The sequence below is a fragment of the Nicotiana sylvestris genome, chromosome 11 (assembly GCF_000393655.2).
Source record: "Nicotiana sylvestris chromosome 11, ASM39365v2, whole genome shotgun sequence".
Classification (NCBI taxonomy): Eukaryota; Viridiplantae; Streptophyta; class Magnoliopsida; order Solanales; family Solanaceae; genus Nicotiana; species Nicotiana sylvestris.
Genome location: NC_091067.1, coordinates 135,527,716 through 135,545,419, shown reverse-complemented (window position 1 = coordinate 135,545,419; position 17,704 = coordinate 135,527,716). Strand labels below are relative to the sequence as shown.

At 33.8% G+C, this 17,704-nt stretch overlaps 1 protein-coding gene across 8 annotated transcripts; it reads left to right on the top strand.

The window, feature by feature from the left end:
* Positions 1-3,279: 3,279 nt before the first annotated feature.
* On the top strand, positions 3,280-12,025 carry LOC104236068 (receptor-like serine/threonine-protein kinase NCRK). 8 transcript variants are annotated; one of them, XM_009789917.2, is made up of 12 exons: positions 3,280-3,635; positions 5,619-5,734; positions 6,523-6,565; positions 7,149-7,240; positions 7,521-7,628; positions 8,205-8,315; positions 8,534-8,803; positions 9,002-9,243; positions 9,357-9,653; positions 9,993-10,229; positions 10,427-10,654; positions 11,404-12,025. In XM_009789917.2, exons 4-12 carry the CDS (start codon positions 7,171-7,173, stop codon positions 11,713-11,715), a joined length of 1,875 nt encoding a protein of 624 aa, XP_009788219.1. In that variant the 5' UTR covers positions 3,280-3,635; positions 5,619-5,734; positions 6,523-6,565; positions 7,149-7,170; the 3' UTR covers positions 11,716-12,025. The 8 variants fall into 8 exon arrangements, with proteins under 8 accessions (XP_009788219.1, XP_009788217.1, XP_009788223.1 ...); XM_009789915.2 differs by having other exon boundaries at positions 5,570-5,734; XM_009789916.2 differs by lacking the exon at positions 3,280-3,635 and adding an exon at positions 4,771-5,237 and having other exon boundaries at positions 5,570-5,734.
* The last annotated feature ends 5,679 nt before the right edge of the window (positions 12,026-17,704 follow it).

Genomic DNA, 17,704 nt, shown 5'->3' with positions numbered 1-17,704 from the left:
GGCTAAAACCTCTAAACCGGTTTTCCAAAAATAAAAAGCTTCTTCATCTTCTCGATCGACCAAGAGTAAACCGGTAGTGCCCCCTCGTATTGAGGAGTGCATCCCCTCGCCATGTGAAATAATATTCGATTTCAAAATCGAGAAACCTGCATCGACACCAGGCCGATGTGAGCCCATGTCTCGATATATTGTTCTCAAAATCTCGAAAGATTTTAATGATATTGCAATTAGTTTATTAAGCTACTAAAGAGAGAGAACATGGTGTTTGGTTCACTTAGACTAAGGAGTTCCTTTTTAAAAAAAAAAATTATTCAGACTTTTTGGTGCATATATTAATATGAGTGCTCTAAGAGTAGTAATTTATGAATGCTAATTTGTACACTAATTTTGATACTTCCTCCGATCCACTTAATTGATTTTTTTGGTTGTTTTACACATATTACGGAATTTATCTTTTAACCATCAAATAATAATAATATTGACCATATTAATCTTGATTTATTCATCGAAAGTATAATAAACACTAATAGACTATTTACTTCAGGGGCAACTTTGATAACAAAAGATAATTTCGTCTTGATAGCTGAAAAAATCAAATATAATGAATCGCATAAAAAAAGGCCAAAAAAATCGGATGGAGTAATTAATAAACAACTTGTTTGGATGGTTGTTACCCATTGTATTGTATCGTATTATTACCTTAAGTACGATGTTTGTTTTGATTGTTACTTAAATTTTATTGTATCGTATCGTTAAATTCGTCATTACATAACGACGAAATGTGCCACTTTATGTAACGACCAATTTGGTGTGGTCGCGTCGTTACCTTGTCTTTTTCGCTCAATCTCACCCTTCATTATTATTAAATAATTTTATTTTATTATTTACCTACTTTTTTATATAATAAGTTTACCTTGTATTATAATTTTTCTTTATAATATTGCAAGTTTATTCATCATATTGTTGGTGCGTGATATTATGAAACAATGACAAACGACACAATCTATCCAAATATTATATTTATCAAACGATATAGTGTCACACTCCTTTTCTACCCCTCCAAAAGATAATGGGTGTTATGGATTGTGGGTTACAGAGTTTTTTCCAATTAAAGTGACAATTTTGAAATAGGGATTATTTTGTTATTCAGAGTCGCCACTTGGAATTGATTTTTAGGTGTTCCAAGTCACCTTTTATTTGATCCCTATTCAAAGGAAAGTTTGACTCTTTTATTATTGATCTGAGAAAACAAAGTCCGGGTAAGGAATTCTATTAACCGGGGAGAAGGTGTAAGGCATTCCCCGAGTCCCGTGGTTCTAGCACGGTCGCTTTATTGACTATATTTGGCTTATACTATTTTTTGGATAACTTGTGTTTTATTGGTTCTCATCTTTTACCTATGTCCGCTTTATTGCTTGATTAAAATTATGAGAAAAAAAGTTATCTTGAAATAAGTTACGCGTTCTAATACTTATTTTGTTACATATCACAATTATGCCACGGAGACCATACACATAGCCATGATATTTAATTATTTAAAGCGCACCTAAATAAACTAGCGCACTTGAAGTATTTTCCTAAACTAATTTAAGATTATTGTAAGGCCAAAAGTTATGGAATTGTTTGTGAAAAAAGTGTATGATTTTAGATATTTGAATAAATAAATAAATTATCATATACCAATACCCTACATCCCAACAATTGAAGCCTAAACTTATTAGTGTCCAAATCTTCCAAACTTTTAGCAAGTTTAAATACTATATTTTCAGAAACATGATTAAACATATAACATTTAAGGATTGATTTACATTATTATTTATAAAGTTTAAAGATAAATAAATAAAATCACATAAAATAAGATAAAAAAAAGAGAGGGAAGAATAAACCTTTTAATGCAAGATTTCCAATTAAATGAGTCTCCAAGAATATGTACAATAACTCAGACGAACGCCGAACAAGCATAAGAAAAGATGATCATCAAAACCGGTGAACAGAGCTCCAACGGAATCCTCGACCTCGACTGTTAACACCACTCTTTGGCGTGTAAAAGGGGATGTTTTGAAGTATTTTTTGTTGGGTTTTGGGGTGTTGAATTGTTGGTAATTTTCGAAAGAAAGAGGAATAAAGAATAACACGAGTAGAAACTGTCGTAGCGTAGAAGAAGAAAAAAAATTGTTTCTCTCAATTCTCCCCTTTTTTCTCTCATTTTTCCCTTTTCTTCTCAGATTTTCTCTTCTATTTATAGCAAAATTTTCGAAATTTTTCATTTTTTTTTAAAAATATTTTATTATTTTTTAATTAAAAGAAATTCCACTTACAATTTGTTTTTCTTTTTTATAAAAAGAAATCCCACCTTTATTTACTTTTATTTTTTAAATTCCAACTTTAATTACTTTTATCTTATTTAAAATCTCACTTTTTTTTACTTTTAAAAAAGGATTCCACTTATTTTACTTTTCTTAAAAAACAATCCACTTTCTTTTGCTTTTCTTATAAAAATTCTACTTTCTTTTACTTTAATTTTTTTTAATTTTCAGCTACCTTTATATTTATTTTTTAATTCCAACTTTCTTTACTTTTTATTTTTTTAAAATTTTCACAAAACTTTACTTTTAATTTTCCACTTTCTTTTACTTTTTAAAAGAGAATTCCACCCACTTTTACTTTTATTTTTTTTATTCCATACTTCCCTTTTTCTTATTTTCTATATCTCACCCGAAAATAAATATAAAAAAAAATAATATTTTTTCGGATTTTTTTTATTTTTAAAAAAAATAAAATAATAATAATAATAATAATAATAATAATAATAATAATAATAATAATAATAATTCACCTTTTAACATTTTGTATTTTTACCCTATAATAAAAAGTGTAATAAAGCTAAAAATTGTAGGTTAAAACCCCTAAAATATTTACATAGAAGAAGTGACAAAAAATTAAATATTATCAAAAATTAGGTGCTCACATATAGTACGATACACTACAGTACGATACGATACATTATAAAACGTTACGTAACAAGTATCCAAACAAGCCGTAAGAAAACCATTATGACAAAGTACAAGCAGCCACGTGGCAACTGCTAATAGCCCATTATTGCGCCAAAAACATACTCCTAGTTAACAGTTCAAAAAATGGCGCTGCCACACCGGGAAGACCAATTTCCCACATGGCTATCTGGGCCCCACTTACCCTTATATAAAACGAAACTGAAGCGATATAAAAGGCGAACTAGTAGAGTACTATTGTTCTGTATTTATCCGAGTAGTGGGCCCCACTTGTTTACGTGGCAGTACCTCAAGGGGAGCACATGAAATAGAACGTTCATAATACAGTGCGTTCAGCTGTGGCTTTTACTACTCGATCTGCTAGTCCCCGTAGCACTGCCCATTTTTTCTCACCTCGGAGTCGGAATCTTCTATTCACGTTTTCTCCGGCTGATTCCCCGGTAAATTACGCGGATGATTGCACGTGACATTTCCGCCAGCTGAGCTCTCTGAGCGTTGCCGCTGTACACGTGGCATTTCCGGCTGCTTCTTCGATTTCCACCACCGCTACTACTAACTAGCCAGCGTCGTTTCAGTATAGTTCAAAGTCGCCGTTATCGTCGCCGTCGCCGGAGGATTTCATAGGTATGTCGACGAACTTGACTTTTTCAAGTGATTTGACTCCAGTAACTGAACTGTGTCGGCAGACGATACAAGGATGAGAAAAATAGAAAAATAAAAGGACAGTTTTCTATATTTGTTTGTTGCATTATTAGTGTATAGAACTAATCATGGATATTAAATTAGTGATAAGTTCGCTTTCATTGAGTGTTTGAAAAAACAGGATTTAAAGTTCTTCATTGTGGACCTATCGAAAAGGTATGTCAAATTAAATGCTACTTTGCCATGCGACGTGACTTCTGAATTTTGATATCACTCTCTCCATTTGAAAATTCAAAGAAAAAATCCTTATGCTTTTAGTAAAGATTCAGTTCCTCATTACTGATGGAGCCAACATTCACGTTTATGTTAAAGAGCTATATTCAGGATTTGAAGTCGGTCATTGCAATATCATTGCGTCTAATATCTTTTAGAAAATTGTATAAATATTTTTAAAAATTTTAAATTACATAACTCTCGATCAATGTAGGAGGATATGGTATCTCAGGTGCGATAAGTTCAAGATTAAAACTTTGAATTCTGAACCATAGAATTAAAATTTTGAATCCGTCTCTAATGATATAATAATATGGTGCATTAAATATTAAATAAATTTTGAATCCGTCTCTAATGATATAATAATATGGTGCATTAAATATTAAATATTTAAATGTACATCTGCCCTAAACGTTAGTGTAACCTGTAGCTGGCTCTTCCCATCATAACATCCAACTTCAGAGTTTCTTTTGACGAAATTGCTCCACTTCTAGTTTTCTGTAAGTATCTGTTTTTGTACATTTCCTTTATTTTCTTATAATAAAAAATGAAAGACATTGCTGTCTGGAATTTATATGCTTTCTTCTCAATTATGAAAATTTGATCTATTAATATCGGATTAAACTTTATTATGAGTAAATTCACCACTTAAATATAAACTACTGCATATTCAAACCTGTATACAAAACGTTACACCTTTGCTTTTTTGCTTTGTAACACATTAGACTCTGAGAAGCATAAAGTGGCACAACTTTTGCCAAGGAAAATCACTTGAAAATACAGAAAGGTAATATCTTCGCAAAACTTTAAGTTAAATTTTCGTTATTTCCCTCCAATGGGAGTCAAAAAATTGGTAATTAGACAAGAAAGGCATCATAGATTTTCATGGACCTTTTCCCAATTTCTATATCTCTTTAGTCTTTACCCGACAACCGACACTAATTTTGTGGGTCTCCCTTGAATAAAAAATTTGTTTTGTGCACGTCTTTTTTCAAGAAACATCACTCTCAAGAAAGTCCAATGTGGAGTAATACAAAGGACTCTGTTGCTAGTTGATGGTGCAGGCCAGGCCAAAGCCAAGGCGGCACAACTTTTTAGTTTCTATCTAACCCCAAAATATGTCTTGGAAGCAAAGTCTATTCTAACCGTTGGCATACACGTACCATAGTAGGACTTTTCAAAGATTTCGTAGACTTTACTATTTGTGGCATACAAAAGGGTCTAAAATGCATAAAGTTAACGGCTTGTGAAACTCATTAGATACACCCCCACAATTAGTTTGTTGCTGTATTTATAAAGTATTTGATACTGGTTAGTAATTTATACTGCTTTGATTGTTGACAAGTCTCTTTCTGATTTGTAATCGAGTTGCTTTCATGGAGTTTGGTTTTAAGCCTTATAACTTATTATTTTTCTATCTAACGGACCTTTAGCTTTATAACCTTTTTTTTTTTTTTTTTTGTTTTCTAGAAATGTTGTTTTGTGGATGAATGATATAGAAAACCAAATGTCCTTGTCTTTAGGTGTCTGCTGTCAGATGACTGTTTTTCATTAACTTTTTGGCCTTTCTATTCTTTAATCTTTGATGGGTCTACCTTATATGTTAGTAAGCATAGTTGTGATACTCTCTGGTTGTGCTGCAGTTTTCAGCTAATGAATAAGTGGTAAAGATGAGCCTTTCTTGCTCTCTAGGTGTAACATTTTTGCTTTAATCACAAAATTGACTCATCTGAAACAAGTAGAGCACGCGGCTGCCTCTCCATGTTCCCTTGCTTCAGTTCTCTGCTGGGCGCAATTCAAGAAACGTGGTAGGATATATATGTTGATTGCTGTCTTAACTGGGATTGTCTTGGTTTATGCTTCTTTTTTTTTTTTTTTTTTGTGCGGAGGCCCTGGTTTATGCTTCTAGCTTGTGCATACAAATTTTTTTTTTCCTGCCAAATGTTAGGGACTGAGTGTCATCTTAATTGTCTGATGTAACTTCAGTGGTAGAAGGTTAGATGGTTGGCACGTGCAAGTTCTTTGAACACTGCATTTAAACCTGTTAGTTGAGCATTACTTTCTCTCAAGCTTACTATCTATTCAGCTTCATTGATCATAACTTACTAGTTTCTATTAGGGGGTTATCAATTGACCTGATCAAGATTCCATATTTTTGAAAGAAAAGCGAATAAGGAAAACCGACAACAACTGTTTGTGATATTTATGTTGCAGAAGAAGTTCAAAATTTACAACTAGAGAAGTTCAAACCTACCAACATTTGTTGGCCTACCGTCTATTTGGTCCTATCTATCAAATTATCCATGACTCTCTTCCTTCTCCCTTATTTCTGATATTTATAACCCTTACCTGACACTTGGAAAGTGAAAATCTGAAATTGTTTTCCAGGTTGTTCATTTTGTCTTTTCTTCTTGCACTGGAAAATTTGTGGATGACATGAAATCTTCTAATCCCCCTCTGTTTTTTCTCTTTGTACCAGAATAATGATTTGTAGATGACCTTAGACAGTGTCGTGATGTGCTCTTATAATGTTCTTAGTTGGATTATGTTGTGTAATTGTTATACAATGTAATGGTTTGGCATCACCTTCCTGCAGAATGGTCCTTGAGATGAAGATTTCATGAGTGAACTACTCTTTGGTAAGATATCTCTTTATTCATTATTTTGAAATATTTTAATTGTTATTAAAAGCTTTTATGAAACTATTTTGTTGATTTAATTCAAGTTCAATTAGTGAATATACTATCAAACATCTCAAGAATTGATGGTTTGAACTTTGAAGAACATGCAGCACAACTAACAATCGAAGACTACAAATCAACTAGGATTTATGTTAATTTGTATCATGTATTTCCTTTGCTTCGGTCCTAGCATCTCAACTGGTTTTGATGGTTTGAAGGATAAATAAAGAGATATAAATTTGCTAACTTTAAGTTGTACACATACTAAAGTAATCTTCTTATTCAACTTTATGTTAACTTGGAAATTCTGAAGAAACAGTTTTTAAGTTCTATCACATTCAAAAGTAGCTGGTTCTCCCAGAAACCCACTTCTGTATTTTGAATTGCATGCATCTTTCTTGTACTTGTGCCATTGCCAGTCTCATTAAGACTCACTGTTTCGTAGTTGTAGTACTCCAATGGTGCTTATTCTGGTATTTAATACGTTGGCGGCTTTTTATAACTTTTTCCTCTATTTTGTCTCACATTCTTGGCATTTTAGCTCAGAGATTTGTCAACAAGAAATGAGGTTCGGAAAGGAAGCTGCAATTGCTTTCCTCATTAGCTTGGTCTGGATACAGCAAATTGCTGGCGGTGAGTATTCTTGTTGGGAGTATTGCAGTCTCTTCATTCCATTTCATTCTGTGAAAGTCTAGAGACTACAGATCAAAGTAGCCTTTTCCTTTTCTGGATGTTCTATTTAATTCACTTCTAGCTGAGTCCGACCTATATAAGCAGTAAGGAGTTGTCTAGCTCCGGTTTACAAGAGATTACTCTACATTTTTATTATAGTTTGTTTCACGCAATGAGACAATGTAAATTCCCTTTGACTTGCACATGCAGAAAATTGAAACTTCATCTATCTCTTTATCAGATGAAGGACAAAATGCATCAGTAACAAGTAAGTGGACCTGCAGCTGTCTTGCCAACCAGAGTTTTGTTGTTCCAGAAAACTGTTCATCATCCTGTGATTGCACTCTTGGTATGTTTTTCTTTCCCCTGTTTTTGTGAGCTCTTTGCTGCTGTATGGCAATTGCTATAGTGTTTGGGTTGCTGCTAATACTACTTAAAGCATGTAATTTTAACTTATCATAATGTCATCCTCACAAACTAACATGGAGCTAATTATTTCTGGATGTTATCAAGAGTGTTGTAAGATTGGAAAAGTATAAGAGGCATACTGCTCATATAATCATTACTGCTGATTTTTGCACATGCATTGCTCTTTGCTCTGTGGTTGTAAGCTGGAAAATAGCTCTTTTTTCTAAAGCTAAATACCAACTAATGCTTCTAAAACACGAAAGAACTCCATTGGTACTTCGAATTTGATAAGAAGAATTCAGTTCCAAAGACACGAGGAGCATTTGGTTTCAAACAAGCTCTCATGAATAAGCTTTCCTCTGGTATTGAGCAGTCCTCAACTGTATGTTTTATTGCTTTTCTTTTAGAAACTTGACAAAACTCTTCTTCTTTTTGCATGTTGATCTTGTCATATGCAGTATCAAACAATTATAGAAAAGTCCAGTGTGCACTGATTTGGCGTTATGCATTTCTGCAGACAAATCAAGCAAGAACAGATGGATATGCATATGTGCCGCTGATGAACTACCTAGAGTGGCTGCTGCTAATAGTTATAGCAGCTGTTTTACAGCCTGTGATTGCCATTATGGTATTTTTCTACCTGTACTGATCTTTGAAACAGTTTAAGAAAATGTATGTTGCTTTAGAAACTTGCAAACTTAATTATCTGCTTTTGTCCTAGTTCCTGCACACTAGTTTTTGCTGATTCTTTATCCTTGATTGTGAATCTGTTTACAACCGTCAATTGAATTTAGCTCCGCTAGAAGGTTCAATTAGTTGATTAATTATGTGTTTGCTTCTGAACAGGAACTCAACTTGAAAAGCAGTCACCTAAGAAGAGCATATCCAGCAAAGTTATTTTGGTCATGCTCTTACTATGTGCAACCGTCATTACGCTTGGTTTTGTTGCTTCGATGCTGTGCTATGTGTATAGAAAGGATAAATATTCTATCCAACGAGCTCTATTTTCATCAGACAAAGAAACAAGTTACAACAGTACTACCAACTTAATACTAAGCCAAGGAACTTCAATTGCAGAACATGGACGGTACACTGGTTCCTCCAACTGTGTTACAGGTAAACCTGGCTTTCCTTAAATGATTTGAGTTAGATCGTGAGTTGAATCTGCAGATGTTAATAATGTATCACTTTGTGTATATGATGAATTTTCAAGTAATTCACTTTTCTAACACATTTAGGAGTGCTTTTGATAGATGATATGAACTTCCTGATGTCAATAATTGGGTTAATTTCTCTTTGAACTTTATCCTGTAGGTTGTGTTCCCAAAGCATGTATTATGTTCAAAAGAAAATCTGGAGTATTTTATGGGACGATTATTCAATTTTCATATGCTGACTTAGAGAGCGCAACAAATAAGTTCTCTGATTCCAATTTGATTGGGGTCGGAGGAAGCAGCCATGTGTACCGTGGTTATCTCAGAAATGGAAGAACTATTGCAATTAAGCGAATAAAAACTCAGGCAGGACAGGACACTGACTCTGCTTTCTTGACGGAGGTAATATCTCAAAGGATCATTCAATTGATATGTTAAACATTCTACTTTGAGAATCTTGTTACACATGCGACTACAGAATGAAAAAGTTATTTAAAAATCTTTTCATTTGCCAGATAGAACTCATATCAAGACTTCATCATTGTCATGTGGTTCCATTGCTTGGATACTGCTCCGAACACCATGGGAAACATGCCGAGAGGCTACTTATTTTCGAGTTCATGGCAAATGGCAATCTGAGAGATTGTCTGGATGGAGCATCAGGGAGACACCTCGATTGGAGTACACGGGTCGCTGTTGCTTTTGGAGCTGCACGTGGCTTGGAGTATCTCCACGAAGCAGCTGCACCAAGAATTTTACACCGAGATGTTAAATCCACTAATGTTCTATTGGATGAGAACTATAGAGCAAAGGTAAGTTTAAACCAAGGTCCAAATAAAATAATTAAAGGGAAATCTGTATCAATAAGCCGGAAATAAGGCTAGCTGTGAGCCTGTGACCCAGTTTCCACTTACCAAGGAAATACTGAGGAGTTAGCTTCAATTCTTTTTCAATGCAGCAGTTGTGTTTAATTGATTGCATTTTTCTTTAGCCATTATTAGTCGTTGACTTTAGCATGCTGATTCTAGAGTAGTCTTTTTAGTATTGCCGAACTTAATAAATACTACTTCAAATTGCAAATCGTTTGTTTCCGTAGCTTTCATCACGTAATATCCCACTTTGTTTTTGACTACCGCTATATGCATGTTCAGATTACTGATCTTGGCATGGCAAAACACCTTCAAAATGATGGTATTCCTAGTGGTTCCAGTTCTCCTGCTCGGATGCAGGGCACATTTGGCTATTTTGCACCTGAATATGCAATTGTTGGAAGAGCTTCTTTGAAGTCTGATGTTTTCAGTTTTGGGGTTGTGCTCCTTGAACTGATAACTGGACGAAAACCAATACATAAGTCGGCTAATAAGGCAGAAGAGAGCCTCGTGATATGGGTATGAAAAGTTAATAAAATGTTTCTCCCTCTCCTCCAATTCACTTAGCATTTTTACTTACTCTTCTAGGAATAGCAGTATTGAATTGGATAGAATTATGTCCTCTGATTTTTGGAAACCTTAGTCCTCTGTCAAAGCTTAACCCCAAATAATAGCAAAAAGATAATGACGAGTACTAATTTTCATCTCTAATATAGGCAACCCCTCGTCTGCTAGACAGTAGGCGTGTGGTCTCAGAGTTGCCAGACCCAAATTTGAAAGGAGAATTTGAAGAAGAGGAGATGCAGGTAATGGCTTACTTGGCTAAGGAGTGTCTTCTATTGGACCCAGATTCTCGGCCAACGATGAGTGAGGTTGTTCAAATTTTGTCAACTATTGCCCCAGAAACATCTAAAAGGAAACACTTCTCGAGAGATGAGTTCAAGGTATCCGAAACACTTCGTTAAATCAACTTGAACTCTCGAGAGATGAGTTCAAGGTATCCGAATAAACTTATTTTGGTTTTCTGTTGCCAATCTACCATATTTTCATTTGCCAATTTAAGTTTGCATAGCTGTCATCCGCTGATTTAACGAACAGACAAAAATCACCAATTATTTGTAACCCCATATTAGAAACTTCTAAAAGGGGTAAAATTACTAGGTGTTGTGCGCCAAATTACATATACAATCTGATTTAAAATAGACATCTTGTAGCTGCATTTAACCTTTCTAAACACAGGAAAATCTTTGTAAGAGATGATCTTAAACTGCTACTATGATATTTTTGTCTTTTCTGAAAAGTTGGGAATTAGAATATTATTTCCGTTGGAAAGACCACTTAGGTGGCACTTCACACAATTCTAAATTTCCTTTTCTCAGTGCAGCTGATTTCCTTTTCTCAGTGCAGCTGATTTCCTTTGTCATTGTAGTTCTTGTTTGGGCTAACTCTTTGAGCATTTTGTCATCATCTTCGTGTTTTACTTAGCTCTTTCAGCATTACTTATCCTCGTCTTTGTCATCTTGTTACATGGTTGTCTACTTGTGAACCGTGTTTTTTTGGTAATCTAATCCAAACGTACAGAACTTTATACAGAAGTAATAAGTAGATCCCATAAGTAGATGTTTTGATATGTCATAGATATTGCATAAGAAAATACTGACAGATCTGCTAACGCTCTTTATACATTATATAGGGCTCGTTTAGTTATGATGGAAAGAGTACTTATGGAGAAAGTCCCGGCTTTGTTGAAGCTGAGGAGATCAAGCAGATCACGTCTGAGAATCGCTCAGCTCACTGCTTGTTGTCGCCACATTGCGAGTTCAATCATTGTGGCGAAACTAGTGATCAGAAAGAACATGTTATTCATGCTGCATATGTAGAGAAACTGCTACTCCAGAGCTCAAATGCCCGAAGTTGGAGCCCGCAAGATGATGAAGCAGTGGATTTAACTGAACCGCGGTTTGAGAAATTTCATATGCCAACTGTTAGATTGGAAACAACGTAGGTGCTGTAGGAAAATAGCAGCTTTCTTTTAGCTTTGGTTTCCTCAATTTTTCACGTCTTAGTATTCGAGAATCACAGGTTGGTTTAAAGATTACACATACAAGGCAGTTGATTTCATTTTTTTCAATTGATGTAAGGGAAATTTACATGAAATTTTCTAGTCGTATTTCTTTTGTAAATTATCCTAGTTAGATATGCAATTCTAGAAAAAAGGAGGATGCAAATTTACACATACTGTCACAAATTGGAAATTGTAAGACTTTTGAACTCCTCTTCCTACTGCAAGTGATAACTCAATGTTGAACTGTCAAGTAGAGTAACTTTTGTTTGCTGAGTGTTCCCTTAAAAAGAAGGAAAAAAACAATGTTTTATTGCCTTATATTAGCAGAGGAAAAAGAATTAGGAAGTGATTTTCATATGTAATACATTTTTCAAGAAAATTTATATGTATGAATGAAAAATGTATTGTACCTAGCATACATATCCTTATTTCTCTCTTGTTTAATTCATGAATTAATATAAGGATTTTCGTGATAACAATAGTCCCCAAATGTGTCAAAATTTTATACATTTCATGACTATCTTACACAGGAGCAATCAACAAATCCTGAAAGTATACACTGTAAGTGTAATTAATAGAGTAATCATGTACGAACCCTTAAAGCACCAAGAACAAATTCTGGGATATCAAAGATATATAATGAGGTAGTTGTCATACAAAAGACTACAATATAACACAATTTAATGATCCATTAAATCAAGCAAATAAGTTGAGCATTAGTATTCAAAAAAGTGGCACTCACCCCACAAAATTCAGAAAGACTTGTCCACACGGTGCTTATATGTTATATCAAAATTCAAAAGCATTAATTGATCGTGGTTTGGAGGACGGTCATCCATACAGATGGCCTGGGATCGATCCCTCCTTAATGCTTTCTAGGCCGAGCTTGTCGCAAATGGCTTACCTAGTGCGATTTACATTCCTTATGTGATTTGCAGGCTATTACATAGTGGGAGGTTTACCTAGTGCGCACAGAGTGCTCACTGTAAGGTTTTCTGGGGTTAAAAAAAAAACTAGTATATTGAGGTAAAATTATACATTAAGCAAGCATAGTTAAGCCATAAGTGATACAATTATATGTAAAGGACGCTTGTTACCTTTTTATTAATGTGATGTAAACGTTGGAAGTGAGTGAGCTTTTTTTTGTCAAAATCTACATCTTGCTTCTCTATTTTAAAGACAAAAAAAACGAAAAGCTTCTACAAAATTGTTTCCTTCTCAGTTGAGAAGAATAATTTGTGTATTCTCTTTATTTATGAGAATTTTTCTTCTTTATGCTAATGTCAAAGGGTTCCAACATCCCAACATTTGCATTTTCCTGTGGGCCATATTATATATAACTTGAATTAGCTAGGTGGGCATTGGGTCGAGATCTCTCTGTCAATGCATGTCGGACCCAAACCAATTCCCAAATTTCATCATCAAATCTCTTCTGCCGGCTTTGACTTTTTTTTTTTTTTTTTTTTTTTTTTTTGTGAATTCACAAACAAACCCCCTCCCCCCCCCAAACCGTCATGCAATTATTTATTTTGTGATTCAAACATATGACTAACCTTACAAATAATGTCACCTTCACCTTAACCTAATTAGAGGATCGACTTCAGGCCAAAGGTAATTTTACTTTCTTCTCAAAGGTGAAATAGTATGAGCTAGCTAGTTTTCGGACGGATAATCAAAAAATAATCAGCATTTGTAAAATTATTGAAAAATAATTACTGTTTTGCTAAAACACGGAAAGTTCCAGCATAATATGCCGGATTATAGAGCTCCTGCGTATAAACTTCCAACATAAGCACATTATGAAATTCCATCATATTATGTTGGAAGCTCATATGTAAAAAATTCGAACTCCAGCATATTATGCTAGAATATTTCCGAATTTTTAAGGATGATTTTGTTCAGATTTTATCTTTACATGAAAAAATGGTTAAATATCGATTACTTTTGAAACCATAGCTATTTTTCAATTACCAATTGTAAATCTTGCTATTTTTTTTTTCTTCACTTCTGAAAGATATATTGTCTGTTTTGACTTAAACTAACACAATTTTCTACCAAAAAGAAAAAAAGAAAAAAAGAAGAAAAAAAAAAAAAGAGAAGAGAGACTAGACCCTTAAACTGTTAAGAGTATTTGCTAGCTCTTATATGCAATTTTGTTCTTCTTATCAACTTTCAATATATGAGATTTTATTTGTACGCTCAGCACTTTCGTGAATACTAAGCGTTACGAAACTACATCATCCTACGGTTGTAAGATGTAACACTGATATATTGTAGGCAGTGGCGGATGTATATGGACACTTATGGGCGCTTGAGCATCCATTACTTTTAATCAGATTTAGTAAATTTACATAGGCAAATATAAAAATAGTTAGATAAATATAGAGTGAGCATTCACAATTAAATTCTTTTTTTGAATTTTTTATGGACGAGCACCCATCACTTTAAAATTCTGAATCCGTGAGAGATACCTTACTATACCACAGATTTGCATAATCTGATCAGCAACGTGGTCAAGGTAAGATGAATAGTTATTTGTCTCCTAAGAATTGATGTTGGCCATCCCTTTTATTCAAGTCTAACCAATTATTTGTTTCCTCAACTAAATACCACTAGTCCAGCACTTCATCTAAGTTACGGTCTTTCTACAAAATGCATTCATAATAGGCCATATATTAGATATTTCTGTATATTGAATTGCAAGCTAAGAAACCCTACACAATTAATTGATGGTTCACTTCTTACGTAATATAAGAAAATGATTATTAGTCCATTTTTCAATATATACTTATCTGATATTTTTATCAACCACTAAATTTAAGATGAAAAACTGACTTTCATTTCATTATTCTTTTAAATAGTCACTACTTCCTCCGTCTTAAATTATCTGTCGTAGTTTCATCAAAAAATAATTGTCTTATATTATTTGTCATTTTAGAAGTTCAAGACAAAATTAATTAATTTTAGAAGCAGGTAACAAGTATATCCTAAAAACGTTAGGATATAGTGTGTTCATTGGTGACATATTAACGCACAAACATAAAAAAGAATTAGTCCTAATTGCATGTATGCTCCAATTCTTAAGTTAGTACAACTTTTTGACAAAGGGTACGTCTCTTTTGTACTCATAACTTGATATGTGGAATCTATATATTCAAAGTCGTGCAATAGTTTTAAGTAAGATATGGAACAAAGATAAGATTACGCGAACCCTTAATTAATATTATGGTGCTAGTTGATTTGTTTATAAATTGATGAGTGAGACATTAGCGTGTTCTTTTAGATATGTTGCTGTCCATAAATAATGACCAATTAATTGGCTCCAGTTTTATACTTAAGAATAGATTAAAATACATGGCTCCACATATTATATCCTCTTTCAATTATCATGAGGATGTGATCTGTGTGAATTAGCCAATAATTTAAAATAGAGTTTAAATTATATACACCGTTAGCATAAGAAAATTTTAAATCATTATGTCACCATTACCTGCAGGTAACATGTCTTATTGTTAAGATTACAAATAAATATTTTAAGGAGTCTTATCCGTAAATATTCTTTTGTTGACCTAATAATATAAAAAACAAAAAAATTATTACTAAGGGTATATGTAACTTAAACTCTTTAAAATATGTTCGAGTGGTTTGTTTCTTTTTTCTTTTTATATATAAACTTGAAAAGATGAGGACGCTTCTAAATCTCTGGCATGTAAAATGGAAGGGGGGAACGAAAAAAAAAAGTGAATTAGAAAAACCAACTATTTTAACAAAAGAAAATATAAATCAAAATAGCAGCAGCAGCAAATTAAATAAGAAAGAACAGAATTTCTTTTCATCGTTGAAATGGAAATTGAAGCATACCCATCCATTTCTCAGTGATAACCTTAATTAATTTAAAGATTCGTGAATTAAAATAAATTCAGCTTGGAAAACTTTACAGTTCAACATTCTTTATAACATATATGCTAAGTGTTATATTGACTCTCTAAAAGTAACAGGTGCGAAATTTTTCAAGAAAATATAACAATTAATTAATACCATCCACCAAAGAATCAGGTTGCATGCTCCTCACATATTCGACTCAAGTCCTTTATTTTCTAGTGACAGTATGATGCCGCTTTATTTTCTTTAAACAGCTAGCAATTAATAAGTCCTTTTTAACAACCCGTAAAAACCGTTGATTTGTGAATCTTTATTCTCTTTTTATTAGGACAATTCTTCAAGATTGCTAACCTTACAAAAATTTCAAGACATTTCTTATTTATTTAACAACAACAATAAATCTAGTGTAATTCCACTAGCAGGGTGATATAAACTTAGAGTCCACCAAACTGTATAGAGAACCTAGTTCTCTAACAATTCCTACAGAACACACACACATCAGTAAGTAAATGACACAACAGTGTTTTACGTGAAAAACTCCTAGCTCACGGGATTAAAACCACGATCCACACTCGTAGGATTTCAACTTCACTAACTGAGCAAACTTTAGATTACAACCTATTGTAATCTAGAAATTAACCTCTTAATCCCTCACCTACTTGCAATAACTCTATTGCAAGCCTTTTTGTAATAACTCTATTACAAAGCTCACCACTTTGACTAACTCTAGCCAAACACAAACACAAGGTTTATGGTTTTACAAACCATGTCCTGCAGAATGCTTCTGATTAAGCTGAGTAGGAATTACAAGTAAATAACACTAACAGAGATACAACAATACTAAGGACATGTAATAGACTCAGTGCTAGGATCTGGTCCTTTGTTCTGTTGCAACTTTGTTCTTCAAGCTTTTGAGTCAATGCGGGCACCATTACACTTGAAAGAGACTTAATGATTTAAGGTTTGCAAATGTGTGTTTTCCCTCGCCTCATGTTGGTATTATATATGTGAGGTCATTGGGATGATGTATGCAATTATCCGGTATAAGGCATGCTCCATAAGTGACTGCTACACTATTGCATGTGAAGAGAAACTGTTCAGCAACTTTAATAGCTGTAGGGAGTTGACTTGTACTATCGCCGGATGAACTGATAGATATCTGTTCCCTCTGTCGTTTCTTTGACTGAACATGTTGGAACTTGTGCCAGACATGTGACTTATTATTTTTGAGCACTTTGAGGATATGTAACAGGTTTTCAATCTGGTTCTCATATGAAGTTTGTTAGAACATCAAAATACAAAAAAACATATAACTTATCAATTTTCCCCTTTTGATGATGACAAACTTATAATTGAAATTCCGCCTGAGAACCAGATCTCTATACAATTTTTCCTACAGAATGACTTTGTTCCCTCCCCTCTCAATTTTCTTTTCCCTTTTGGGATTATAAAAAGATGATATGCAAGTAAATGCAAAAAGAACTCCAGACAGGTTAACTCATGCTACATGTATGCATACAACATGGCTAAAAACAAAGCGCAAAAGTATAACATACATAGCAAAGGATGAGATGCTCATTAATTAATAAGAGAAGAAAACAGAGGTAGTAGCACTATTGTTACAAAAACATCCACATAAAAACAACTTAAAGTACCAGTCATAACAACGACAAGCCAAAAAAAGACACTTGGGTTAAGACAAACATCATTCAAACTAGACACTGAGAAGTGAACTGTTTAAGGGGCACTGAAAGAGGGAGAGAAGCATGAGGAGGCAAAGGTTTTGAGAAGAATGTCTACTCGAGCATTTGCAGACTGTTACTAATGTATCAGCTGCTTTTTCAGGCCCTCGACCTGTTTCCTCAGGTCTGCATTTTCAGCAGTCAAGCAAGCAACCTCTGTGCCTTGGGCACTGATGGAACCAGGTTCCTCCTTGGCTTGACTGAGTCGCCCTTCAAGAATGACATTCCTAGCCTTCAACCTCCTTATTTCCTCGTTAGCAGCATTCTGAGCATCAATTAACTAAGAAATGGTAGAATTGCTGCCA

Coding starts and splice junctions, on each gene's coding strand:
- LOC104236068 (XM_009789921.2), top strand. CDS start 7,171: ATGAGGTTCGGAAAGGAAGCTGCAATTGCTTTCCTCATTAGCTTGGTC. Junction 7,629..8,204: donor ATCCTGTGATTGCACTCTTG/GTATGTTTTTCT, acceptor GCATTTCTGCAG/ACAAATCAAGCAAGAACAGA. Junction 10,230..10,426: donor AAGAGAGCCTCGTGATATGG/GTATGAAAAGTT, acceptor TCTCTAATATAG/GCAACCCCTCGTCTGCTAGA.